At 41.7% G+C, this 23502-nt stretch overlaps 1 protein-coding gene across 2 annotated transcripts in view; it reads right to left on the reverse strand.

Annotated features, from left to right (window-relative positions):
- Positions 1 to 924: 924 nt before the first annotated feature.
- The window catches only part of KAT6B (lysine acetyltransferase 6B), a 203023-nt gene continuing 180445 nt past the window's right edge, over positions 925 to 23502 (reverse strand). For both annotated transcript variants that reach the window (XM_040320659.1, XM_040320660.1), the window contains exons 16-17: positions 21725 to 21974; positions 925 to 6016 (exon numbers count right to left, since the gene is read on the reverse strand). In XM_040320659.1, coding sequence (XP_040176593.1) covers positions 3369 to 6016; positions 21725 to 21974 — 2898 coding nt within the window. In that variant the 3' untranslated portion in view covers positions 925 to 3368. The remainder of the gene's footprint in view (positions 6017 to 21724; positions 21975 to 23502) is intronic.

Here is a 23502-nt window from a genome sequence, read left to right on the forward strand (position 1 = left end):
CTTGTTAGTAAGTACTCATTTTGTTCTTTTAAGTACAACATCTATACAAAAAAAAATTGACTTTTTTGAATTTGCATATACTTGCCAAGCAATATATTTCAATAAACCCCTGTGCGGCTGTTTGTGCAGTCCACATCAATGCTGAAGAAGGACAGTTCTACCTATAAACCTGCTTTGTCATAAAATAGTCAATCGCTGTACTGTACTACTAAAGAGTAACCAAGGTGTATACTGCATTTATTGAAGTTCCAATGTATAAAATACAATCTACATTTAGATGTAAACATGTGAAACGCTAACCCACATATTATCTATAATCTTATGATTTTCGCATAATAAATATTTGCTAAAGCCCAAGTCAAATTGGAAGGAAAACGGGAAAATTCTCACTTGTATTTGGTGTTCTAATGCTGACCAAACACCTCTCTAAGGCCCCTTTCACACTGGGCGCAGGAGGTGCGGTGGCAGTTGTTATACCGTTGTTTTTACCGCGATATTCGGCTATTATCTGTGAGGTTTCAACCCCCGCTAGCGGCCAAAAAAGGGTTAATACCGCTCCGCAATGCGTCTCTGCAGAGGCGCATTGCAGGCGGTATTACTGCTGTGTCCCATTGTTTTCAATGGGAAGGAGCAGTTTAAGGATGCGGCTAGCAGGACTTTTGGAGTGGTCCTGCTAGTGCACCGCTTCAGTGTGAAAGCCTTTGGGCTTTCACACTGAAGACTGCAGGGCAGGAGTTTTTCAGGCAGTATTTAGGTGCTATTTTTAAAAACGCATTGGTGTGAAAGGGGCCCAAGTCTATATATTTATACAAATGAAATTGTGCATATAGGATTCCATTGTGACTATATCAGAGCAGTGTGTAGCTTAAGCCAATGTCGATGACATGACTGAAAACAGAAAAAGAAGAATTTAAAAGCACAAAATTCAGATATGGCTCCTCAGAATTTATTTTTCTTAGTAAAATGTACAGCTGTGTTCTGTCAGCTTTGACTTTTTTCAAATGAGAGACTTCGAACAAAAACACCAAAATTATTACTAGATCATAAACTGCTTCTGTCCATCTGTCCACAAACACAAAAATAGGGGGCAATGATAAGAAAACAAAAATATCTAGACACAACTCTGTCCTTTAGGAAATATATATAGATTATACATGCATCTTGTCATGGTGCTTGGTAACAATTTCCATATTACGGCTCTTGGTTTTTATTTATTCTTTTTCTCAAACTTTATTAAAAAATAACTCCAGTATGTTACAAAGATAGAAAATCTAGAGATGGAATGAAAACTTGTAATTGAGGCCTCATATTGAAAGAGGGCATAAAAAAAAAAAAAAATAGCAACGCAAAAACAAATTCAACTGCGTTTAACCATATGTCCATTTTATGACTTCTTGGCAAACACGAGGTGAAAAGTATTTCCAGTATCCAGCAATATTTTTTGTGATTTACCTTTTTCACAAGTAAAAAAGAATGTCTTGCAAAGACACAAAAAAGGTCACATACATAGATAGGGTGTGAAAATATACACTTGAGATCCCTCTAGGTGACAGAACCCTGCAAATAACACAATATAATATTTTGTACAGTTCCATAATTAACAAAAATATATTTTCATTTTTTTCCTTTAACTTTCAAACAAGGCTGACCAATATCAGAAAACAAAATATTAACCAATGGCTTTACAGTTTAGCACAGGACTTGTAACAATACTACGTAAAAAAAAAAAAAAGCTCACACACCACAGAGAAGCAGCATGCTTTGTAAGGCTTACTTCCAGCAAACAAATGAAAACAAAACACAGACTTGGACAGGAAAGGGACAACTGGGTAGGAAACCCAACTGATGACAATATCTTTGTATGGAGTTGGCGGAAGAAAAAAATAAATGTTTTTTAAATGTGTGTGGATGTTGTAGGTGGATGGAACATTTTTCTTCTTGACTGGCAAAAAAAGCTGAAAGCTACTATTTAAGCTGAATGTGAGAGGACAACTTGTGCAATATAAAACTAGTGAGAAAGATAAAAAAAAAAAATGCCAGTTAAGGACTTTTTCTTCTAAAGGTGACTAATTTAAATATTTTTACATTTGCTGCTGGTTTTGAAATCTCTCCAAGACATATCTAAGGAGATGCTAAAGTGAATGAACACAAGAACAGGCCTGGAGTCCAGGTACCTCTAAGCAAAAAAAAAATGCAGGAAAATTGGGAACAAAAAAAAAAACAAAAAAAAAAACACACAATGCAAGCAAGAGGGGAAAAAATTATACATTTCCATATCTTTGCTTGATAAAGTGTCAAGTGTAGCCATTATCTACAAAAACCCTCAAAAGTATATTTTTTTCAAAATAAAAAAAGAATTAAACAAATGTTATCAATTTGCATTCTGAAGTATTACTGCAATAATACTTTCTCATACTGTGCTCCTTCAAGGACAGACTGAAAAACAAAAATGGCAAATTTAGCCTGGCTGGTCTTGCCCAGCTCCTTCATGATCCCTAGAATGGCTCATAAAAGCCTCTTCAAAACTTTAAATTGAATATAACACAAACATAACATACTTATGTTTGTGCCCCTTGCCCATCAGCTTTTCTGAGTGAGCTCCTTTATAAATTCTTCTTGATTTTTTTCTTTAGAAAAATAATTAGCCATGTCCAATTGCATTTTCATTTTGCCCAGAAATCTTGATTTTAATTCCACTTCAGTGACAACAGATGTTTATTCCAGAGGCAACATTTTGGTTAGAAACTATCTATACTGCTCAATTTTCTCATTAAGAGTCTGTAATTAAAAAAATAACCCTGAAAAGGGTGCAACAATGCAAGAAAACTATCAAAAAAATTGTAGCACAATTTGCGTTATCAATAACTTAAACCTGATTTAAAAATCACGAGAGAACAAAAGTTATATACGGTAATGCATGGGGCCCAGAAAAAAAAATTCACATGCACGCAGAGATAAAATGAGGTCTCAAAAATCTAGAAGGGAGAAGAGTGATTAAAAAAAAGAAATGAAGCCTAAAGTGTGTATTCCTGAAAGAAGCAACATGGATTACAGATGTTGAAGGTCTGCCTAAAACATTTTTTTGTATGCACCAACAAATGTTCCTGAACATCACTGCAACATAAATGAACCAAAATAAATTAAAATAAACATAATTACATATCTAATTGTCACTGGCATATCGAGAATGAATGGCAGAGTGGAATGAAAAGCACAAGAAATTATGTAAAAAACCAAGGACAAGGGAATAAGTCTGTCTCCAATGACTGCTTTCAGTCTGTGTTCGGTTCTGTAGTGCAGATTCCATTATGCAGCTGCTGCAGTGTTAAGGAAAAGGGGTTTGGTATGCTGGTACCTGTAAGGGCAGCTCACCGCCTCATGTATGACCCGTTAAGCGACTGTTTGGGCATCTGCGAGTTCATGTACCCATGATGCCCTGGGCTTGAGTACATCATGTTGCCATGAGGGCTGGCCTGCATCGACTGCTGTGCATAAGGCTGGCTACCCATCATGCCCATTTGCATTGGGTATTGAGGGCTCTGATTCATATATCCATGGTTGCTATGATAGCCACTGTTCATCATGGACTGAGATACACGGTAGCCACTCATGGCATTGAGTGTGTTTACCGGATTGACATTGTAAGCAGGTGCTGGCATTAGATTGACACTCATATTCATTCCACGCTGCATGGTGAGAGAACGTGAAGGAGGCTGCATGGCCATAGTCTGTGGAGGTGGGGGGTGGCCATACAGCTGTGGTGGGTGGGGCCCAGAAGAGGCTCCAGGTGGCAATGCAGATACTTTGGTCCGCATAGACATGTGAGTTTTGCCTGCCATCTGTGTTTGTAGCCTTTGACCGTGTGAAAGCCCCATTTGTCCATTGGACATATTGCGCTGGAGGAGTGGTGGAGGCAAGTTCATAGGGGGAGGTGTGAGATTTCGGGAATTATTCATTGATGTTTGGGACTGTGGGGAAACAGAGTGTGGACTTTGGGTAAGCTGCACCATGTTGCTCAGAGGAGAGGAAAGGGAGGCACCATTTGCATAGGATGTTACGGCCTGGGTATGGCTGTAAGGCAGGGAGTGATTCATTAAGGTGTTTGTTAATTGCTGAAGTTTGGCAAGGCTGAATGTGGCAGTGGGCTGTGGGTAGTGTCCAGATCCAAAGTCCCCTTGTCCCATTCTATCATAAAGCCCACCAAGTCCACTTCCACCAGTTTCTGAGATATCTGGCAAAGTGAAACCTGTTCCTGCCATTCCACAAGGGGTAAGTTGCTGCTGTTGGCCACTACTAGGTGGTCTTTCCACTGCACAAGCTTGTGGAGACTTAACATTGCAAGGGGGGTTAGGAGGGGGAGACCCAATAATGCTGCAGTTATTGTTCATTCCAGATATTTGTTGTGTTACAGCACAGCTACTTTGCGTTAAGTTGGCGGGTGTCATTCCCCCGCTATACGTGCAGCTGTTTTGCGAGGGTAAATTACTTCCTCCCATACCAGAATCATAACTGTTTGGATTATCATAGGTTTCAGTGGTGCTCTCAATACTTCCCAGGTCACTGAATCCACTGTCCACTACCTGCTGTGAGTGGTCAGATACAGAAGGTACATCCATCATTGGACTAGCCTCAAGATTCTGCAAAGATGGAACAGGCAAAGCAGTCTGATCAGGGCTGATCTGGGCATAAGTATTCTCTAAAGCAGGGGCACTTGGACTACTTGATGACCTAACAGAATGACCTGGATGTGAATGGACAGAGGACACTGGGCTGCTGTGATCAGACTTATGGCAATCCTCTGTTGCACTTGCTGCTGGGCTATGGGCATACGTTTGCAGACTATGACAAGCTTCTTGGGAGTCTGAACAGTCTCTGTATGCATCCTCCTCTGCTTCACTTTCACGCGTCAGAGACTGAACAGCTTGCGCAGTTTCGGAGTCAATATCCAATCCATCTCCGCCTTCACGAGGTAGCTCGGGCACTACTTCCTCTGTGGGAACATCCTCAGGACCAATGACCTGCTCTGGTGTTTCTTGTGGAAGTTCATTTTCTTCTGGTGACTTTTCATCCTGCTCTACTACCTTCACTAGAGTACCGTTTGATACATCTGGCTGAGGTGAGTTACTATTTTCTATACCGAACTCTAAAAAAGACTGTTCACCCAAGGGTGCTTGGAAAGCTTCCTCTTCTACATCTTTCTTTGATGGATCAAAGTGGCTTTCATCTTCATCATCTGCATCATGATCCTCATTGTGTGACTGCGCCTCTTCATCTTCTTCCTCTTCTACAGTTGCAACATCTTTTTTCTGCTCAGTCCCAGAAGGTTCACATATTTCTTCCACAATGCATGGCTGCTTTATCTCTTGCTTTATCTCTTCCTCCTCCCCCTGGATTCCATCTACTTCTACTTTCTGAATGTCCTTTTCTGCATCATCTTTTTCATCTTCCTCTTCAGCCTCATCTTTTTTATCATCTTCCTCTTCATCTTTTTCATCTTCATCTTCTAAATTGTCTTTTTCACCTTCTTCTACATCATCTTTTTCATCTTCCTCTACTGTTTTGACCTTTTCATCGTTCGCTTTGTCTTTTTCTTGATCCTCTTTATCTTTTTTATCTTCTGGTCTTATATCATCAAAGTCTTTCTTTTCTTCATCTGTTTTTTCCAGACTGGTGCTACTTGGACTTGGTAGCTCTACAAAAGAGTCTCTTGCCTCTTCAACTTGAGTTTCATTTTCTTCAGCGGCTTGCAAGAGGTCTGCGTGATGAGCTTCAGGTTCAACTTCAGCCTCCTCTTTAGGCTCCTCAGTTTGGACCTGATAATCAGGCTCCATAGGTGTCTCCGGAGGCGTATAGAGGTTAAGTTTAAAGCCAGCTTTTCTATCCACACTATGCTTTCTCTTAGAAGGGCCTCTCTTAACTCCTTTAGGCCACCCCTGTTTTCGTACAGGCTGACGCACATTTTTTTCAGGAACTTTATTGTTAACCAAATTCTCTGGTAAGGGCTCTTCTACATGATCTGTGTGGAAACAAATATGCAGCAATTAGAAATAAATAAAAGCACCTACAATTAGTTCTATAAGGCAAGGCAGAATCCAATACAAATTAGAAAACAAGCCGCTACTGTCTTCTAAAGCAGCCGATCAAACAGATCTGTTTAATAGGCTGCTTTGGAGGGCAGAGGAGAGCGTTGTAGTCTAATAGACCCAAAATCTCTCCATAAAGAGAACTTGTCTCAGCCCATGCTATCACAAGGAATGTTTTTCTTCCCTGGTGATAGCAATGAAGTTCAAGCAAAAAAACTAAAAGTTAAATGTACAGTGACACAAAAGCAAGTGTGGCTTTTTTCCTACATACAGTAGGACCAAGCAGAGGGAACACAAACCCTCTATGATAGGAAGTCAGGTCACAGCAGCAAAAAAAATAACATTTGGAGGAGGCTAAAAGGTTCTTTTTGTAACAAAACACCACAATGATTCTGGTAGTCAATTCCTGGATATGGGCAAGATCAACACAATACAACCTTCTTTGTGCTTATGTTTTGGATATACAAAAACATACTTGGGGGGGCACACCCTAAAAATGCTATACATCTAAGATGGTGCTGCTATATGTATGTTTTGGATATGGTACTTATTTATACTATGCAGAGAAAAACAACTTACACTTCCATTTTTAAACACAAATTCTATTGCTGGTCTCATAGCTCATCCGGTATCCAGGTGATGCTTAAAAGATTATACTGAATAGAAGAAACAATCTTTTTAAAATATACTATTGAATATCCAATATGCAGGATAAAATGTTACACATGTATTGTCGGTCTAATGATTTTGTCTCTTCCTCACTCTGTAGCTAGGAGGTGCTCAGTAAAGCTAGTTCCACCCTCTTTTCAGTGTGCTTTATTCTCCATTCACTACTTGTACTGCATACTGCTGCAGCTAGATATACTAGGATTTTTTTTAACCTATATGATATTAATTTGTTATCATCTTTACAAACTTGGATTAAAGCTTTCTAGGATCTGCAAGATGTCATTTGAATCGAGTCACTTTCTGCTAATTCTATTGAGACTGAAAGTTACAGCTTTCTTGCCAAAATGTAAACAAATTGTTGCTCCAGTCCAAAAAAAAAAAAAAATCTCTGGAATATACTGTGATGTGATAAACAATGATATCTCCGCGCTAACCAAATCTATAAATAAAAGGTACTGCTGCAAACACGGAAGGTAATGTCAGAACCCAAATAAAGTATAAGCGTAAAAATAGTGCTGTGCTGTAAAAAAAAAGTGCAAAGTGCTCAGTGACAGGTACACTTAGCTGAGGCATTAAACCCAAGATCAATACAGAACAAATTCTAAAAAAATCATCCAGAGAAATGCTCAATCAAATGCTTGGTAAATAAAATAATGATATCCGTATGGTGTATAAATAAAGTGAAGCAATGCTCAGTGAGGGGTGCACTGAAAAGAGCAAGTTCCTATAAATGCATCACAAATCATAAAAAAGTGAAAAACGTGTCACATGCTCATCTTGTAGAGAAAATACATGTGCATAAATGTAATAAAATGACTGATGAATAAATGAAGTAATGTCCATAAAATATAAAGTGCAGGATGAATAAATGTGACTGTATAATAACTGCTGGCCAGCAGTGCTCTTCCAGTATTTGAGCCACTAGAAAATGGCCACCAAACGAATGTTGTCACGGTTTTGGTTTGAACATCCCAAAAAATGGCTGCCGCTCTATTTCCGACAACCTGAACCAACAAAAAAAGTCCGCTATTCCATTTCTGGCGACCGAAACTACAGCAAAATGGCTGCTGTAAATACTAATTAACATCCATTTAAAAATACACTTCCTAAAAGCCTCTAGTTAACCCCTGATGAAGTCACGTGACTGTGACGAACACGCGTTAGGAACATTAGGCACTGGAAGTGACGTGGGCAAGCTCGCTGCTCGTATTTACATGCCCGTTTGATACTTTCTAGTGTGAATATCCTGTTTTATTTGTTACTGTTACCCAATAAATATTTGAAACTACTACACTATCGTGCATCCCTCTTTACATTCCCCCATGCCCCACTGTGATGCTTACCTGATACAGACACACCAGGGATAAAAAAAGGGGACTCTGATTCCAGATAGGAGACACACACCAGCGGAGCCGGAGACGCCTGACAGGGAGCTTGCCAGGAGATATCATTGGTTCCATAGAAAGATATACCCACATACTGTTACCTTACAGCGGTATGGTAAGGGGACATCCACACACTACGTTGCACAGAAGTCAGTAAATCACCTGTTATCAGCACTTCATGCCTTATTTTTTGACACTTATTATACAGTCACCTATTCATCCTGCACTTTATATTTTATGGACATTACTTTGTTTGATCATCAGTCATTTATTACATTTATGCACATGTATTTTCTCTACAAAATTAGCATGCATTTATAGGAACTTGTTCTTTTCACCCCTCACTGAGCATTCCTTCACTTCATTCATACACCATACGGATATCATTATTTTATTTACCAAGCATTTGATTATTTATCGAGCATTTCTCTGGATTCATTTTTTAGAATTCGTTATTTATTGATCTTAGGTTCATTGCCTCTCAGCTAAGTGTACCTGTCACTGAGCACTTTTTTTTTACAGCACTATTTTTACGCTTATACTGTGACATGTGATATAGATTCTGGATATACAGCAGCATAAAAGTGGCTATAAAACTCTTGGTCTCATCTGTCAAACATCCACCCTGCCTGTCAGTGGGTAATGTGATCTAAGCCGCACATGTGCAGCTTAGATCAGATTTAAGGCCAGCTCTGTGTACCACGGTGATGTGACTCCCATGCACATGCACAGGGGTGATGTCGTCGCAGCCCAGTCATTCAAGCAGCTGAAGATCTGAAACCCGACGAAGATTAAACTAACAGTGCTGCACTGGAGGGCTCTGTTAGCAAGCAAGTCCATCATAATGTGCTAGTATGCAGTGCATACTAGTACAATATGATTTAAACTTGTAGGGGGACCAGTTTTTTTTTTCTTTTTTAAAAAAAAGTTTTGTTACTGCTTTAAAATAGCGCATCCATTGTCATACAAGCCTGCAAACGAATCACAGCATCCTACAAGACAGTAACACTCCAGTGTATTCATACTTTCCATGTATACAGTAGAAGCTGCCTGAATTGCTACATGCCATTCTGATTTCTGCTCATAATACATTCCCAAACGAGTGAGACAGGAAACTGCCTGTGTTTCACAAACAGCCTACAAAAAGCCAAGCAATTGAACATTTCTCAGACTGCCAGTTAATTACTTAATTGAAAGGATGTCTCAGCAAAACATTAAAACTTCTGTGGAGGCTGAAAAACAGCAAGAACCAGAATTCTTTCCAGATTGGGAACCAAGAAAACAAGGGAAATGCTTGGAAAAACCAACTTGGAAAGGTTGAACAGAATTATGATATGCAAGCACCCAGAGGCGCCTCCCCTTGTGTTTTTAATAGAATTATGAACTGCTGGTTGCTATTACTCACTTATAGTTACACAGTAAGTCAGGTTGAAAAAAAATATACACAAAAGTCTATCTAGTTCAACCAAGGGAAAAAATAAAAATCATACAATCCCATATATACAATTCTTAACCCACTTTTAATCCAGAGGAAACCCCAGCAAAGCATGTAATAATTTGATCCAGCAGGGGAAAAAATTCCTTCCTGATCCCCCGAGAGGCAATTGGATATTCGCTCTATCAACTTTACCTCTAAAATGTTAGTATCCAGTTATATTATGTACATTTAGGAAATAATTTAGGCCCTTTTTAAAGCAATCTACTGAACTGGCCAGAACCACCTCTCGAGGGAGTCTATTCCACATTTTCACAGCTCTTACTGTAAAGAAGCCTTTCTGTATTTAGAGATTACATTTCCTTTCCTCCAGACGTAAAGAGTGCCCCTTGTCCTCTGTGATGACCTTACAGTGAAAAAGTCAACACAAAGTTCAGTATTTGGACCACTTATGTATTTATACATGTTGATCATATCTCCCCCTTATTCTCCTCTTCTCAAGAGAGAATAAATAAATTCAGTTCCTCATCTTTCCTACCTAATCTTTCCTCATAGCTGATCTCCTCCATGCCTCTTTTCCTGGCCAGCCTCACGTCAGCACACAATGGGTTAATCCCTACCTCCGGTCCTCCAGTACCACCTTCTTATTAGCTGATAAATAGGGGGCCCCTCCTCCCTTGCTCTGGTTCCTTTTTTTTGGTCGGACTCCAGGCCACCAGACACACTGAAAGAAAGAAGCCGCAGACAAAAAAAAAAAAACCCTGCCGAACCAACACACCAAGGTTCAAGCCTCTCCTGGGACTGGAAGGTCCGGAACAATAAAGGTAGTTCCTTTTTATTACACTGGACGCTCCATGTGCAGGAGCTATGTGGGCAGATTAAGGCTTAAAGAGCTTACCATTTCCTGGGCTGTGGTACTGCTGTATTATCATGCTCTCTAAATATCCGCGCCTTAGGAGCGCGCTGGCTTCCTTCCCTGTGTTTTTCTATTGGGCGGGTGTCAGGTATAGCCTGAATATAAAACTCAGAGAGCCAGAGGATCCAGTGCTGTTTGCTACAGCTAGTAAGAAGAGTTTTTCTGATGAGTCTCCTTCACAGAGGGAGGGGTGGCTGGGCTGTCTCAGTGTGCACTAGGCTGTCTCCACTAAATGATTAACCTCATTTGTTCACACCTGCTAAACAGATAGCCTAGGTTCACATTGGAGCGATTTGTCATGCGATTCGAGAAATCAAATCGCATGACAAGTCGCAGCCTCTAGGCGGCAGTGGCACTGTTCCAATCGGTGCGACACCGATTTTGCAGCGCCGCACCAATTTGCAAAAGTAATTCCTGCACTACTTTTGCCAATTACAGGTGCGATTTTAATAGACATCTGGGTATGAAGCCACACAGATGTCTATCAAGTAGCACCTGAAATCGCGCTGACCTTGCTACTTTGAAATCGCGCTACTTCAAGTGAAGTAGTGCGATTTCAAAGTGGCATCAATGTGAACAAGGGCATATTCTCACAAATCCACTGCCACCCCGAGAGATTCCTTTACCAATGCAAGGTAAAAAAAAAAGAAAAAAAAAAAAAGAAGCTTATTGGCTATGTCCTGTCTTTCATCAACACAGCATGAGCTCACCACAGCCCCAAAATGCACGAAGATCGTCAGAAAGGTAGGAGGGGTCTACGGGGGTCACAAAACAAAAGAGTGCAACACCAGGAGGTGTTTTGTCTTTATAGGAGCAGAAGCCCTAAAACAAAACATTTGCGGAAGAAAAAGTCCCGCCACCGTTCAAAATCTCTGCATGCGTCTGGGTCACGCATAGTACATAGATCCCAATCAATGGCCAGTCCAGGCCGCAAAGCTGATCAGACCGCGATGGCTGCAGAACAAAACACGACAAGATGCCGTCCTGACGAGGGCCGCTGCTGGGCATGTTTAGCGCCATCTGCCCCTGGAAAACTCTGATGCGCAGATCCACAGATGATTCTATGTTTCCGGCATCACTGTCATAATGGCCTTGTAGCAGTATGAAAATCTTGCAAACTTTTTTTTTTTTTTATCTTCTGGAGATTTGGTGAACAAAAAGTGGATGAATTAAGTGGTCAACTTTGGAATTCTCCACTGTGATCTGTTAAATCTGCAGCCTGCATCTTCTAAAGTTCGGTAGGCTTGAGTGAAGGATGGCGGCTTCCTCTTACTAGTCTGTGGCCACCGCCGCCTGAACTTTTCCTCCTGTCATTCGCTTTGTTCAGTGTTTGGCCAAACAACCTCCCATCATAAGAAATGTCAAAGGCTTGTGTAGAGGTTCAGCCTAAGTCTGATGGCCAGATTGCCACAATTACTATGTTCCAGATGTGTTTCTGCATGAGTGTTTTTGATGCATTTTCAATGTGTTTTTTGCCACTTTCCAGAAGTGTTTCATACAGAAACAAGGAAACATTCTACTTTTGTGGACTACACTAGAATAAGCTGTACTGGTGTGAACTAAGTAAATGGAATCAAAGTTGCCACTGTTTATGCGTTTCTTGATGCAGAATAAAAAACGCACTGGACTGCATCCGGTGTGAACAAGTCAATTTTTTTTTATCCATAGGATCTCTGGAAGACACTTGCTGTCCCAGACACTAGAGGGAAGCATCCACCCTAGAAGTGCAATGCATAAACATACATCAGCCATCTTATTTGGATAAAGTTCAGAGAACTTGTTGCTGTAAATTGGTCTTCTGACGAGGTATCGGTCAGCCTTCATCAACGAGCAATTTACGCTCTTGCCAGTATGGGAAAAAAACATCCTTCATGAACGAGCGATTTACGCTCTGCCAGTATGGGAAAAGACCATCCTTCATGAACAAGCGATTTACGCTCCGCCAGTATGGGAAGAGACCATCCTTCATGAACGAGCGATTTACACTCTGCCAGTATGGCAAAGGACCATCCTTCATGAACGAGCGATTTACGCTTCGCCACTATGGGAAAAGACCATCCTTCATGAATGAGCGATTTACGCTCTGCCATTATGGGAAGAGACCATCCTTCATGAACGAGCGATTTACGCTATGCCATTATGGCAAAGGACCATCCTTCATGAACGAGTGATTTACAATCCGCCAGTATGGAAAAAGACCATCCTTCATGAATGAGCGATTTATGCTCTGCCAGTATGGCAAACGGCCATCCTTCATGAACGAGCGATTTACGCTCCGCCAGTATGAGAAAAGACCATCCTTCATGAATGAGCGATTTACACTCTGCCAGTATGGCAAAGGACCATCCTTCATGAACGAGCGATTTACGCTCCGCCACTATGGGAAAAGACCATCCTTCATGAATGAGCGATTTACGCTCTGCCATTATGGGAAGAGACCATCCTTCATGAACGAGCGATTTACGCTATGCCATTATGGCAAAGGACCATCCTTCATGAACGAGTGATTTACAATCCGCCAGTATGGAAAAAGACCATCCTTCATGAATGAGCGATTTATGCTCTGCCAGTATGGCAAACGGCCATCCTTCATGAACGACCGATTTACGCTCCGCCAGTATGAGAAAAGACCATCCTTCATGAATGAGCGATTTACACTCTGCCAGTATGGCAAAGGTCCATCCTTCATGAACGAGCGATTTACGCTCCGCCAGTATGGGAAAAGACCATCCTTCATGAACGAGCGATTTGCGCTCTGCCATTATGGGAAGAGACCATCCTTCATGAACGAGCGATTTACGCTCTGCCATTATGGCAAAGGACCATCTTTCATGAACGAGCGATTTACGCTTGATCAATCGTTAGGGGTGTTGCTTGTTGCGTGGGTATTTGGCATCATACGTTCTGTTATAGCTGCCTTAATAGGCCTTAGAATTTTGCACAACCACATACTTGTGAGGTAACCTGTGCAATATAATTTCTCTGCCACTGCAGACTACATGCAGGCCCAAAATGCACCCTGAGCTTGGCAAAGCATCTTCTATCATGCTGGTATAAACGCATGGGCCAATCTCCTTTACCTGGCAGGACTGCAGAGGGAGAGAAGCCTTCCCAATTGCAGACCTCCAAGATCATTTACCCCATCGCATGGGGTCTGGCGATTCATGGTACGGGAAGACCATTTCCAATTCAAATGTCTACCCTTCAGGATCAGCACAGCACCTCGAGTATCTCCAAGATCTTGCCAGCTATCATCACCATAATACGTTTGTGGGGCATAAAGATCTTCCACTACCTAGATGACGTTTTGGTAGTGGCCCATGCAAGCGAGGAGTGGACAGCACAACGCGAGGTGGTGAGGAAGATTCTATCCGAGTTCGGCTGGATTGTCAACAAGTACAAGAACCAGTTGATTCCCTCCCAGGAGATGGAATACCTAGGGCTTGTTTTCAATTCAAGCATAAGGCCATGTGTCGCTACTAAGATGCAAAACAGCCGAGTTGGTAGCCCGTGTAAACAGCTTGAGGGAGTCCTCATCGCTGTCGGCAAGGGACTGTATGACGCTTCTGGGAATGTTCACCGCAGCGATCCCAGCAGTTCCCTGGGAAAGATTCCATACAAGGGCATTCCAGGCGACTTTTCTGAGCCAGTGGGATGGCGTATCACTTCACCAATAAGTCCGCATACCAAGACGGATCCGCCAGGGCTTAGCATGGTGGACAGCACCAGAAAAACTGTCGCGGCGCATGCCCCTCAGCCCCGGAGGCTGGATTTTACCCTTTTGGTCACGGAGACCATGGTCCCCTCTGCTCCTACAGATGACGGCAGTTCCCCCAATACGTCTGCCACTGAAGAGAGATCTCCTGCAGCAGGGCCAGTGGTATCATCCCAATCCGGGCAGGTTGCAATTGACGGCCTGGTTGCTGAATCAGCCACACTACAGGCGCAAGGCATCTCAGAAGAGGTAATCTCTATTTTAGTGAAATCTAGGAAGGCCACCACCAAATGTTACTTACAACAGAATTTGGAGAAAATTCACATTTGCTTTACAACAAAATTTCCCCCCATTGGACCCAAATGTCACACAAGTGCTGGACTTTTTACAATTGGCTCTAAAAATGGGCTCAGTGTCAGCCTTAACATGCTTCACAGGGCACAGATGGGCAGACGAACCACTAATAAGACAATTTTTTAAAAGGCGGCCATAAAGTTGAATTCACCAAGAAAATCTCTGTTCCCAGCCTGGGACCTAGGCACAGTACCAAAAGCTCTTCTCATACATCCATTCGTGCCTGCGGAGACATGTCCACTTTGGTTCTTAACAGTCAAGCTGATTTTTCTCACTGCCATAATGTCAGCAAGGTGAGTACTTAGAGAAAGTAAAAAAAAAAAAAAAAAAAAAAAAAAAAAAAAAAACAGAGTCACGTTCACTAGAAGGAGAAACAGCTTGTGATGTGGAAGGCTCATCAGAGAGCAGTTTTACTGGAACGTAAGGAAGAAATCGTATCCTCCTCCATAGAGCGCATAAAACTCCTAATGAAGGAAAAAAGGTCAGAGCCTGCCACAGACAAAATACTTTTGTAACAAATTTTCTAGTGGTAAAGCATCAGAGCGCTTGGAGCCATAGCTCCTAACATGCACCAGAGAATTTTTTTTATAAAACATAAGCAAGCATGAAAACCTCCTATGCCACGTCTCTATACCCCCCCCCCCCCAATTATTTTCAGGCACAGAGCCTCCTTACCTTTGGGGCTTCAAGCCTGGGGCCTGATCACTGTACCGGCCCACTGCCAATACCATGTGATCACTGTGACCAATCACAGCAGATCACATGACAATTGTAAACAATGGATGGCTTCCTTTCATGCCATCCATTGTATACAATTGTTTTGCTAGCTGTGATTGGTCACAGTGATCACATGCTACAGACAGGGCCAATCACAGCCCATCTGTACCATGTGATGGCCAATCACAGCTAATAACAAAAGAAACTGAATGAATCAGTTTCATTCAGTAAAAATGGTTGCTTATACCAATGAAATTAATTGGTATAAGCAATCATATGTTAAAAAGAAAAATCTCCTGATCACTTCCCCATAGTACAGTGTTACTATGGTAACACTGTATAGCTCGTCACATTGTTTTAGGAAAACAAATTGTAATAAAAGGAAAAGAACATAGAATATGAAAAAATAAATATTATATATGTATTTTTACATACGGTCGCCGGTCAGTGTCCCAGCTGTACTGCATTGGTGACAGTATATAATAATAAAAAAAAGTGTAAAATAATTGTGACAAAATTACGACTTCAGAGCCAGTTTTGCGTTTTTTGCACACGTTTAAAAAATAATTTTAGGCCTAAAGACTGCACAAAACCCCAAACATATATTTTCTGAAAGCAGACACCCTAGAGCAGGGATAAGCAATTAGCGGACCTCCAGCTGTTGCAGAACTACAAATCCCATGAGGCATATCAAGACCCTGACAGCAACAAGCATGACACCCAAAGGCAGAGGCATGATGGGATTTGTAGTTTTGGAACAGCTGGAGGTCCGCTAATTGCAAATCTCTGCCCTAGAGAATAAAATCGTGGTAGTTCCACTTTTTTATGTCACATGATATTACTGCAATATTTCAGTATAAACACACCAATGTGAATTTTAGGGCAAACAAATGCAATAAATGACCCAAAGTAATATATAAAAGACGAGGTTGTGCCAAGTAAATAGATACCCAACATGCCAAACCTTGAATTTTTTTGGTGTGTCAAACTTCAGTACCATATATTTTCTATAGGCAATGCTTCAAAGGCCCGCTGTAGGTATCAGTTTAGTGTTTATGGATGAGGTCTGGCGCTAGAATTATTGCTCTCACTCCGGCGTATGCGGAGATATGCAACATGTGTATTGCAATCGTCATTTTTATGTGTAGGTGCCCCACCGCCTGCGTTTACATTCGTGCACGTGTATATGTGGGGATGGGCCTCAAAAATTGTATTACCTTTTTTTTTCGTGACAGGTTCTCTTTATTGAGATATGCAGGGTCTAAAAGACCCTGCATGTCCCCCCCCCCCCCCCCCTGTACTCCACTGTTTTGCAATTCCGATCGCATTGAAAAACATCCTACACGGGCAAATCAAGCCAGGGACACCAAGAATGTGACCCGGAAGTGAAGCCAGAGACGTCGCTTTCCAGGTCACTGCAAGAAGGGGAGGAGAGCAGGTGTGTATCCGCTCTTCTCCTTCCCCCCTCTACCTGTACAATACCTGAAAGGGTTAATGATCTATTGGCACTATCATTTCTGTTTTCAGCCACTAGGTGGGGCTTTATGTTCTTTATTGAGCTCTATGCAGTTGGCATCTGTAATTGCCTATTAGTTTTCTACGGTTATGTATATTACAACTTTGCATTCTTTTATGTTTATGGAACATGTATGATTGAATGTGTTCAGATAAAATTTTCTTCTGATTTAAAAAAAATAAATTTTTTTGCCATGCCTCTTACTTAATACCTTAGGAAGATTTACTTTCCAAAAAGGTGTAATTTGGGAGTATGTGTACTGTCCTGACATTTTACAACCTCAAGAAATGAAATAGGCCATCAGTATTGATAGATTTTTAGATACATATACCATAGTTTGTGGACGCTATAAAACCCTTATAGCTTATTATTTAATTGCAAAAGTTTATAACAGAAAAAAAAAAAAAGTGGAAACTGGGGCGTCCAACTTCTAGGCGGCGACTCCACCACCATCTAGGCAGCCCCTCCCTCTAGGTGATCTTCTGGAACACGTCCCAGAAGATCGCCTTCCACTCCGAGAGCGTAGTGCGACTCGCGCATGCGCAGTGAGGTCCCAGCCGTGAAGCCGAAAGCGGTCACGGCCGGGTGCCCAGAGTGTCAATGGAGGTGCCGGCAGAGAGGAGGGGGAGAGAAACGACGTTCCGGGCAGCCGCATCGCTGGACCAGGTGGGTGTCTGTTTATTAAAAGTCAGCAGCTACACTTTTTGTAGCTGCTGACTTTTAATAAACATAAAAAGCCTGGAACTCCACTTTAACAAAAAATAAAAAAGCTATGGGTGATTAAATGGCACCAAAGAAAGCTCTATTTGTGTGAAAAAATATTCTTATGGGTACAGTGTTGCATGACCGTCGTGCAATTGTCATTCAATGTGTGACAGCACTGAAAGCTAAGACTTGGCCTGGGCAAGAAGGGGGTAAAGGTGCCCGGTATTGACGTGATTAATGCAGTTTAGTTTAAACAACAATCTTCTGCTCTCAAGCTCCCTGGTCTCCTCTCCGCCCATGCTCGTCTCCAGGACTTCGCCAGAGCCTCTCCCACCCTATGGAACACTCTACCTCAATCTGTCTGGCTATCTCTGAAAACTCATCTCTTCAGGGAAGCCCATCATGCCTCCAACTAATCTCCCATCACCCCATTCCCCACAGTTACAGCCATTTGTACCACTTGCCCCAACCTATTAGATTGCAAGCTCTTCTGAACAGGGCCCTCTTAATTCTCTTGTATTTTATTGTATTGTAACTGTATGGTCACACTTTTACATTGTAAAGCGCTGTGTAAACTGTTGGCACTATATAAATCATGTTTAACAACAACAAGCTCCTTTTAATGTAATTTATTGAATGTTGGGGATCAAATTTTGAAATGGGCTTTACAATGGGGAAAATATTAATTTGATCCCTTGCAGATTTAAGTTTGCTCACTTACAAGAAAATGAAGGGTCTATATATATGATCATAGGTGTATTTTAAACGATAGAGATTTAATATCAACCAAAAATCCAGAACAAACACCACATAAAACAAATGCTATAAATTAAGTTGCAGTTCAGTGAGTAAAATAAGTATTTGATGCCCCAAGCAAAACATGACTTAGTACTTGGTGGAGAAACCCTTGTTGGCAAGCACAGAGGAAAGACGTTTCTTCTAGTTGGTTACCAGGTTTGCACACATCTCAGGAGGGATTTTGGTCCACTCTTCTTTACAGCTCTTCTCTAAATCCTTAAGGTTTCTTGGTTGTCTCTTGGCAACTCAAAGTTTCAGCTCATAAATGTTCTATAGGATTAAGGTCTGGAGAGACTGACTAGGTCACTCCATGACCTTAATATGCTTCTTCTTGACTCACACCTTTGTTGCCTTGGTGGTATGTTTTGGGTCATTGTCATGCTGGAAGACTCATACACGACCCATCATCAGTGTTCTGGCTGATGGAAGAAGGTTCTCATCCAAGATTTTACAATGCATGGCCCTTCAATGTGGCAAAGTTGGCCTATACCTTTAGCAGAGAAACAGCCCCAAAGCATCATGTTTCCACCTCCATGCTTGACTGTATAGGTGGTGTTCTTAGGGTCATAGTCCGCATTTTTCATCCTCCAAACATGGCAAATCGAGTTAATGCCAAAGAGCTCGATTTTGGACTCATCTGATCACAGCACTTTCTCCCAATGTTTCTCTGAATCTTTTTAGATGTTCATTGGCATGACTGTACCCATGTCTTCTTGAGGAGGGGGACTTGGCGTGTTTGGAGGAAGAAAATGCCGATTATGACCCGAAGAACAAAATCCCTACAGTCAAGCACAGAGGTGGAAGCATGATGCTTTGGGGTGGTTTCTCTGCTAAAGGTACAGACCGATTTTGCCGCATTGAGGGGCCAATAGACAGGGCCATGTATTGTGAAATCTTGGATGAGAGACATTTTCCCTCTGAAGATGGTTCATGGATGGGTCTTTCAGCATAAAAATTACCCAAAACATTCCACCAAGGCAACAAAGGAGTGGCTCAAGAAGAAGCACATTAAGGGAGTGGCCTAGCCAGTCTCCATACCTTAATCATATGGACAATTTATGGAGAGAGCTGAAACTTCGAGTTGCCAAGAGCCAGGCAAGAAACCTGTAAAGAAGAATTGACCAAAATCTCTCCTGAGATGTGTGCAAACCTGGTCACCAACTACAAGGAACGGCTTACCTCTGTGCTTGCCAACACGGGTTTCTCAACCAAGTACTAAGTCATGTATTGCTTAGGGAGCAAATAATTATTTTATGAACTGAACTGCAACTTAATTTGTATCATGCATTTTTATATATTCTGTCTCTATCATTCAAAATACACCTATAATAAAAATTATAGATCCTTAATGTCTTTGTAAGTGGGTAAATTTACAAACTCTGCCGGGGATCAAATAATTGTTTTCCCCACTGTAGGTCATATGCTTTTAAGAATTCATAGCAAATTAGTAAAGATTTTTATTCTTTTTATGCAAATAGAAACCTGACAGATGGTCTAGAGCTGAGAGTACTACTGTCAGGGAGTTCCCTGGAGAGGCGATTTATATCCCCAGAACCTTGGGCTCTAAACGATGGGCTAAGAAACTGTACTTCAGCCATTGGGTTTTGTCTTTTGGGCCAAAGTCGAGGAGGCTTGCGCCATTTGTAAATGCAACATTTGACAAAGGGTTGCGTTTGCTTTGCGGTGTCTTCAGTTTAATTGCATTTCAGTAAAACATGCTGCAAAGATACAGCGCAACGCAAAGCGGGTCATACAATGCCTTGCAACTGCCATGTGTACTGCTCAAATAAATGGCATAGAAGTTTGCTGACCTGTGTTTTTAGTGTTTATCAAATACACCTCAAACACAGGAAAACATCAACTGACAACATGAGCCCATGACTTTAGTGTTCATATCTTCTTTTACTCCCCAAGAACCATATACAATATTACCTGTAGAATAACATTAAATATAGATCAAAAAGTGTATGAAAACCTTACAAATTTATTTGCTCCCGTCGGTTAAATATACTAATGAAAGTTTTATTTTTTTTATATCTGTTCTACAAGTGCCAAAAATACCTGCTGATACTGCCAGAAATCCAGTGCTGTCCTGTGCAGTCTTATCTCAAGCACAATTATGATCACGGCCTTCCTTGTCCTACAGAACGCATTCCACATTTCAGAGATGAGGAGACGCCAAAGTGTTCTGTTGTTTCGTAGAGGACAACTGGGCATGGATGACACCATTCCTTGCAATTTTAGTGCAGCAAACTGCGTTGTCAGCTCAAACATATTAGGAGCTCAGTGAATTTTCTCAAGAATCAACAGGTATTTTTCTGTACTTGCAGGTAAAGGGATAAAACATGGGGAGAGAAGCATGTATTGCAGAGATGTATTCAATTATTTTTATTATAAATTTTGCCCCGATATATAGTACACTTTAATAAATTAAAGCGGTAGTAAAGCCGCTGGTGTTTTTTTTTTTCATACCTGTAAAGCAAAAGCCATAATGAGCTAGTATGCACCGCATACTAGCTCATTATGAAATACTTACCTTGGAACGAGGTTAGGGGAACTTACCTGGTCCACGCCGAGGGAGATGTCATCTTTCCTCAGCGTGTCTTCCGGGTATCGCCGCTCCAGCGCTGTGATTGGCTGGAGCGGCGATGACGTCACTCCTGCGCATGCGTCGCAGGAGACTTCTGTACGGCGGCTACCGGGCCTTTAGCTGAAGATCCCCGCTGCGCATGCGCCGCTGCAGTCAGCGGCGCATTGCGGGCGGAATATCTCCTAAACCGTACAGGTTTAGGAGATATTCTTTATACTTACAGGCTCATTATAGGCTTACCTGTAAGTGAAAGTGGTAGTACAGAGTATACTACCACTTTAAGTCATGTTAGCTCAAATCTGACTGACAATATTTTATAACAGAAGAGACCCTAGTGGTCTCTTCTGTCATAAATGTCCCCTCTGCCTGTCAGCAGGTAATGTAATTTGAGCAGCACATGGGCAGCTCAGATCACATTTACAGCCCACTCAACATGCCGCAATGATGTGACATCTGTGTGCATGCACGGGAGTGACGTTGCAGCAGCCTGAACATTCAAGCGGCTGAAGATACCAACCCAGAAGGAACAGTGGGCGGAGATGGAAATATCAGGGGACCGGTGACATCGCTCCGTTTGCAGGCAAGTGTTATAATGCACAGCATACAAATAATAATTTATGACAAACCTGCAGGAGGGACCCTCTTTTTATTTATTTTTTTCAGCTATGACTTTAGTACCGCTTTAATGCAAACAGTTTATTTAGCTCAACAAATGTCAGGCAAGCCATTTTCAGATTTTCCTACAACACTGTGAATGGTGAAATGCAGCCTGTTATATATGCCATATCTCTTCTAAAATATAAAAGAAAAAAAGAGAAACCATACAAAATCATAGACATACTTGCACATGGCTCTTCCATTTTGTTACGTCCTTTGGTTGTCGTACTGTTGGGAACCGGATGTTGGTTGGCTCTTCTATCATTGGTTTCTTTCTGGTTTACTTCCTTTTGCTGCGGCTCAGGGCTGCTCCTGTCAGAGTCTTCAAATGGCTCATTTAGCACTTCAGTGGTCTCAGAGATAGTCTCTGTAGTGACACTACTGTTAATTCTACGCCGTTTCCTTCCACGTCTTCTTCTAGGGGTGAAGGCATTCTGTCCAAAATAAATAGTAAAATGTATATTTATGCAACAAGGAAGTGTTACCAATTTAAATAAAAACTCTGATCATGGTTTCAATGTTGCACACATCCAAGATAAATCTTTAGGGTCTTTAATAAATTATGTGGTCAGAAGATACCTTTTTTATATCAAATAATATCAATGTCATAATGCCTTATTACAATATATAGAAACGTGTTTCTCAACCTTTTTCAGTCAAGGCACCCTTTAAAATTATGGACAGTCTCAAGGCACCTCATTCTAAAATATAAAAAAAAAAATATTCTAAATAGTTTTACATAATGCAGCTACATCCACATGTAGGACTCCCAACGTTCAAGGTGATTTATTCTTCCAAAGCAAATACACTTTTGCACAGTGGTACCGACTAGTATCCCAAGGTTTCTCTTCTCCCTCAATTTCTCTCCATTAGTCAGCTAATGTTGCCCCAGTGCAGAGGGAGAGGGGCAGAGGAGGGTCAAACAATGATGCTGTGGAGACAACAGACATCCTCCTTATTAACGGATGAAGTCATTGATTGTTAGGATGCCAGTGTCTAGAAAGTCGTAATGGTGCATAATGAAAACCTGTGGTCATAGGCAGCATTCCTACTCCTCCAAACATGGCTTTTTTAAAAACATTGAAACTTATACAGCGATCTGTGCAATAAATAGAAACTGATTACTGTATAAATGTCACTGGGAGGGAAGGGGTAAACACTAGGGGGCTATCAAGGGTTAAACATGTTCCCTCATTGTGTGTTCCAACTGTGGGGGGGGGGGTAGGACTGACTGGGGGAGGAGACCAATCTGTGTTCCTATATACTAGGACAGTGATGGCGAACCTTGGCACCCCATATGTTTTGGAACTACATTTCCCATGATTCTCAAAGACACTGCAGAGTGCATGAGCATCATGGGAAATGTAGTTCCAAAACATCTGGGGTGCCAAGGTTCACCATCACTGTACTAGGAACACACGATCTGTCTCCTCTCCTGACAGGTTGTGGATTTGTGCGTTTACACACACACACACACACACACACACACAGATCTTCATTCCTGCTCTGTCACAAGCGATCGCGGGTGCCCAGCGGACATCGCGGCCGCCAGGTACGCACTTTGGCTCCCCTTAAAGCGTCTACCATACAGCTACAGCGATTCGTGCAGGGGAGCCATTCTGGCAGTCAGCTAGTGGTTAACTACTTTCCGACCAACACAAGTACATATACGTCGGCCTCCCTGCGCAAAACAATTTACTGTTACATCGGCTTCTTTAAGAGGCTTAGCAGGCGCACATGCCCTGTGCACAGCGGGGAACCGGTAGCCATACTATACTTATCCCATCCCAGTCCTCATACCCCTGTTTACACTGAGCACTTTTCAGTCAGACTCATGTTTTTTCAGTCTCATGTCTTTACCGAAATGAGGGGATCTTTTCTTGATCTTCTTTTGGTTGTTTTCTACTTCCTCTCATCTATTCCTGTGGGTCGTTTTTCCCATCTATTTATTTTCTTTCCTCT

Source organism: Rana temporaria, chromosome 8, assembly GCF_905171775.1.
Source record: "Rana temporaria chromosome 8, aRanTem1.1, whole genome shotgun sequence".
Classification (NCBI taxonomy): Eukaryota; Metazoa; Chordata; class Amphibia; order Anura; family Ranidae; genus Rana; species Rana temporaria.